The following is a 5,005-nucleotide window of genomic DNA, read 5'->3' on the forward strand; positions in this document are numbered from 1 at the left end:
TTTGCTTTGCCATGACAAAGCCCAGTTGGACAGCTTTCTCCTAGTTCTCCCAAAACAGATTAAAGTGAATAATGACCAAGACAATGGGTAAACTATGATGTAAAGTTTATATACAAGAATATAACATTTATCTGGAGTATTTACAAGGTTAATTAAAGCAATATTTTACAACTCTTTCAGGTTAACCACTAGGTATATTACAGTTAGGCTACAGGTGGTTTAATTTGCAAAATAATAAAAAAAAGTTGCATTCAGATCAACCAGCTCCAAAACTTGTTCATTTTTTCTGAGAGAAGGGCTCAGACTTGTGGAAAATAAAATGTGAGAACGGTTAATATACTCTTACTGGTACCTATGTATCACATGCAAGAGTCGTAACATGACCTTTATAGCGTTAATATAGGTGGCAAGCCATTTCACCTCGGTGAAAGAGTCGTACCCACTGTGACAGGCAAGTCGCACGCGTGGCTGTCTTTCTCTGCATCTCCTACTTTTGCACAACAAACATGCATGTATACAGAGAAGCAGCAATATAAATGAACCAGCATTACCAAAATGAAGAGGGAGACACCTCAGACCAAAGTCACATTTGCAACCATTAAAAAAAAAAAAAAAAAAAGCTTTAAGCGAGTTACTTTAATACTTCCCAAAAATAGCCATGATTTTCTTTTTTTATTACATTTTGACCTATGTACAGGAACGGAGGGCTCCCTCCCCTCTCGGAGAGCGGTCACCGTGTCTCATGCCCGTGGCATCTCGAGGCTCAGAGGGGCCGAAGCAAGAAGGTGCAGGAGGCCCGGAGAGCTCGGGACAGAGGCGGCCAGAGCCGAAGCCATTAACACTGCAGTTTGCGGATGCTGCGGGAGAACCGCTTGAAAGCCCGCTGCCCTTTCTGCCACCGCTTCAGCGAGGTGATCACCAGTTCCCCAGCTTGCTTCTGCCCCATCACCAAGTAGGGGACGTTGATGTCATTCATCTCGTCGCAGGTACACTGGAGGCCACCTTTGAGCCAGAGCACGATCTTCCTCAGATCCCTTTCCGTCAGCCCATTCAGCTTGTAGATGGTTTTGCTCTTTGTTTCGGGGGTGATCTTGGTATCCCCATTGATGTAGGCAATCTCCTTCACTTTTATCTTCAAGGCTAATAGAGTGAGGGGAGGGGGAGGTCGGGAGAGGGAGAGAGATTGAGAGGTTTTTTTCCCATTAGTGCACATAAAGAGGACCTGGGGAGGGAGGTGCTCTATTGCTAATTAAACTGTCAGGGCTGACAGAAGAGGCAGCAGGTGGCTCCATTTCTAAAGCCACAAAGGGCATGCAAGTCATTTCAGTTTGAATCAACCTTAGGGTTGAGGTTTTAGATTTCTTTTCTCCTCTCCCCCCCTCCCCCTCTTTTTCCTTCCTTTCTAAATTAATATTTTCTCTGGCTTTTCTCCTGTTTGCAAACAGAGAGAGGGCAGGTTTGCCACGTTAAGCAGCACTCTGGTTTTTGCTGAGAGAGGACGGTCTTCCTGAAACTAGAGTTTGAAGGGGAGGTGGGGAGGTGAGTACCTAGTCCTAATCTGAAACCTGATCTCTGCTGCGGCTGAAAACTTCTAAACTTAATTTATTAGGCTGGAGAGGATTTTAGGCAAACCTGTAAGGAAATGATATTTCACATACATTGTTTTTTTGAAAGAATAGATCCTGTGGAGGGCAAATTGGTCCAACAGCTGCATTCAATTTGGTAAAATAAGTAGGAGGGGGATACAGGGCTCTGTGAGATTCTGTGGGGCATGTTTAGCTTGAGGAGGATTTATCTGAGTGCAATTTGCCAGGCCAAAGCTATTGGTTGTTTTAGCAATTATGTCCCACAGTCCTAGTTTCATGGTTTGGGTGGTGGTTTGTTTTTTTTAAAGAAAGACTTTTGAATTGTTGCAGATATTTATACTACAAATCTGTTTCCAGGTATAAACATTGACCTATTATAAAAGGATTCCCCTCCTTATTCCCTTTTTCTCTTGAAATGCTAATGTGTGGATAATGTGCCGTTCAGTTGTCGGTGTCGAAGGGGCTTTCCCGTCCTCTTCTAACCCCAGATCTTCCCATTAAGTTTATATCCCCAATTGTCTGTGCATCACCTTCTCTGTCAAATGATATATAGAGCTTCATTCTTAATCTGCGGAGAGAGTCTTTCTTACGATACGTGGGATTGGTCATGCGGCTCTTTCTCATACGTCTAAATGAAGCTTTGCTCTACTTCTCCCCAGGCAATAGTCTGGATGAAAGATTTTTTTTTTTTTTTTTTTTTTGCATTTTACTTTCTATTCGGCTTGCCAGCAACATCCACGTCAAAGAGCACTACTTCGAAACAGCAAGCAGAAAAGGACTATAAAAAGGGCCACTTTTTATTCCGCGGTGGAATTGGTGTTTCATGACCAAGCGGTCAGACGGGTCCATCTGCAGATAAGACAAAGCCCTGCCTTTATTCAGGCACATCTCTCTCTCTCGTTCCACTGGGAGATCTACCTGAGCCTCAACTCTCCCGTTTCACCCGAGAGGGCTCTGCTTCCACTTACCAAAGTCATTTTTGCAGAGGTTTTCCACGATGTCGTTATCATCTTCGTTTTTGTTTTTGCAGGCATCGCAGACCTTGGGTGCTGGAAATGCAAGGGACAGTCGCCGTCAGGCTCGGGGATAAAGGAACAGCAGGTGGCGTTGGGAACCCTTCGGGAAACGCCGGTTTTCCATCCCTCGATGGAGGGACTGACCCTGCGCCTGCTGCCCCCCAGCACTTTGACGCGCCTTACCTTGCTGCAGACCCGCTGGAGGGGGGCACGGTGTGCTTTTAAGGTCACACCTAAACCAAAGGTTGTTGGTTTTTTGTGTTTTTTTTTTTTTTTTTTTTTTTTTTTTTTTTTTTTACGGGGGAAAGAGTAAAGAGAGGGGGACACGCGACACAAAGCCCCCCGACCCGCGCTTCCGCGACGACCTTCGCAGAGGGAGGACGTCCCTCTGGCCGCCGCCCGGCTCCAGTCCGGGCTCCCGCACCTTTCCTTGGGGACGGGCAAAGGCCGGGGGCTGCGAGCCGGTGCCAGTTCCCCGACGGTGCCTGCGGCTTCCCCGCTGCCCTCGGGAAAGCCTCCGTGAGCCCGATCTGCGGCCCCCTCCCCGGACCCCCCGTCCCGGCGCAGCGGGGCGTGCTGCGGCGGGAGGGAGCCGCCTCCTCCCGCGGAAGGGCCGGGGCGGACCCCGCTGTCGGGGCGGCTCATGGGGGGCAGATGCTGCCGGCCCGGGGGCCCCCTCTTACCTTCCCTGGTGACCGGGAGGATGTGGTCGCTGCTGGCCAGCGGGATGCAGAGGTCGTTGTCCTTGGGGAAGCGGCTGCAGTCCAGCATGTCGGGCCAGGGGAAGCCGAAGGCGGACATCACCGGGGCGCAGCTCTCCTTCACCTCCTCGCAGAGCGAGTGGCAGGGCTGGATGATCTCGTCCAGGTCGTCGATGCAGACGGGGGCGAAGAGGGAGCAGAGGAACTTCCTGGTGTCGGGGTGGCACTGCTTCTGCACCAGCGGGATCCAGGTGGAGGCCTGCTCCAGCACCTCCTGCACCGTCTCATGCCCCAGCAGGTTGGGCAGCCGCATGCTCTGGTACTCGATGCCCCGGCACAGCAGCATCGGGGCGGGGATGGGCTTGCAGTTGGAGCGCTTGTAGGAGAAGTCGGGCTCCCCGAAGGGGAAGAGCCCGGCGGCCGAGCCCATGCACTGGGACGCCAGCAGCAGCAGGGCGCAGAGGCGGCGCTGCATTTTGGGGCGCGGAGGAGGGGGGGGGGGACCGGCGAAAGGCTTGGGGGGCCGGGGTGGCGGGGCGCGGAGCGGGCGGCGCGCCGCTGCCCTCAGCCGCAGGCAGCGTCCCCCAGCCCGGGCTCCTGCCTGCCAGACGGGGACGGAGGGTCTGAGCGAGGTGCGGGGGCAAACGGGAGTTTTCTGGATTTTTTTGTATGCAAATGGCAGGGGGAGCGGGGGCTGGGAGGAGCCTGGTGACAGCCATCCAGAAAGGATTGGTCACTACTTTCTCGGTCTGCTTTTGCTCAGGGGGATTGTCTTTTGGCAGGAAATCCTTGCAAGAAACGTTACCGTGCGAGCACGGGGAAGGGGGGAAAAGCTCCCCGCGAACAAAGAGCCGCGAAAGCCCGAGGAGCTCCTGGGCCGGGCAGGGGGAGAGGGGCCGCCCTCAGGCCGCGGGTAGCTGGAGGTGAGCGTTGCAGCTAAGGCGGCGGCTGCCAAGCGGCGGGACCCCCTCCGCCCCCGGCCCCCCTTGCCCCCCTTTGGCGCTGCCCCTGCCAGCGGGTGCCGCCGTGGCCGGGCTGCTCCCTCGGCCCCCGGGGGGCGTCTGGCACCTCCGCCCCCTCCCCGCGATGCTGGCAGGGCTCGGCCCGGCGCCGGAGCCGCGGGCAGCGGCTGGGGGCTGCGGGCTCTCCCGGCCCCGCTCCGGCTCGGCAGCGCCCGGCCGCCGGGGCTGCGCCGCCGGGCCTCCGCCTGCCCCCCGCCCCTCCTGGCCCTGGCTCTCCCCTGCGGGAGCGGGGGGCTGCCGCGGACCCCGGCCCTACAGCCCCTGGGTGGCCCCCGACCGCCGAAGGGGGTTTCCCCGGGTGGGAGCATCCGAGTGTTGCCGAAACACGGTCACCTGGCACGTTTTCGTGAGGCTGAAAGCGTGGGCCTGGCTCTGCGCAGCGGGGGCACGTCCCTTTCCCTTCGCTCTTGTCTTCACCTAGAAACTCCCTTAAAGAATTATGTTTGTGTTGATTTACCACAAAGGGGAAGACAACAGGCAAGGCACTGGGATCACAACGCAGCTTCAGTGCAATTTGGATATTTCTTGGATTTTTAGTAATAATATTTATGGGATTATTATTGAAAAGAGCAGGCCTGTGTAGTATCACTTTGTGGTAAACCACATTCATTAATCAGCTACTGAATATATCTCCTTACAGAGATGTTTTATGGGAAGCTACCCTTAGCCACGATGACTTC

The 5,005-nt window shown here is 54.3% G+C and overlaps 1 protein-coding gene across 1 annotated transcript; it reads right to left on the reverse strand.

Moving 5' to 3' along the window:
- Positions 1–835: 835 nt before the first annotated feature.
- Positions 836–3,778, reverse strand: SFRP2 (secreted frizzled related protein 2; the record flags this gene model as incomplete). Its single annotated transcript, XM_082315711.1, has 3 exons — positions 836–1,140; positions 2,555–2,635; positions 3,286–3,778. The coding sequence occupies 3 exons, from the start codon at positions 3,776–3,778 to the stop codon at positions 836–838; spliced, it is 879 nt and encodes a 292-aa protein (XP_082171837.1).
- Positions 3,779–5,005: the final 1,227 nt, after the last annotated feature.

This window comes from Platalea leucorodia (genome assembly GCF_965183815.1).
Source record: "Platalea leucorodia genome assembly, chromosome: 6".
Lineage (NCBI taxonomy): Eukaryota > Metazoa > Chordata > Aves > Pelecaniformes > Threskiornithidae > Platalea > Platalea leucorodia.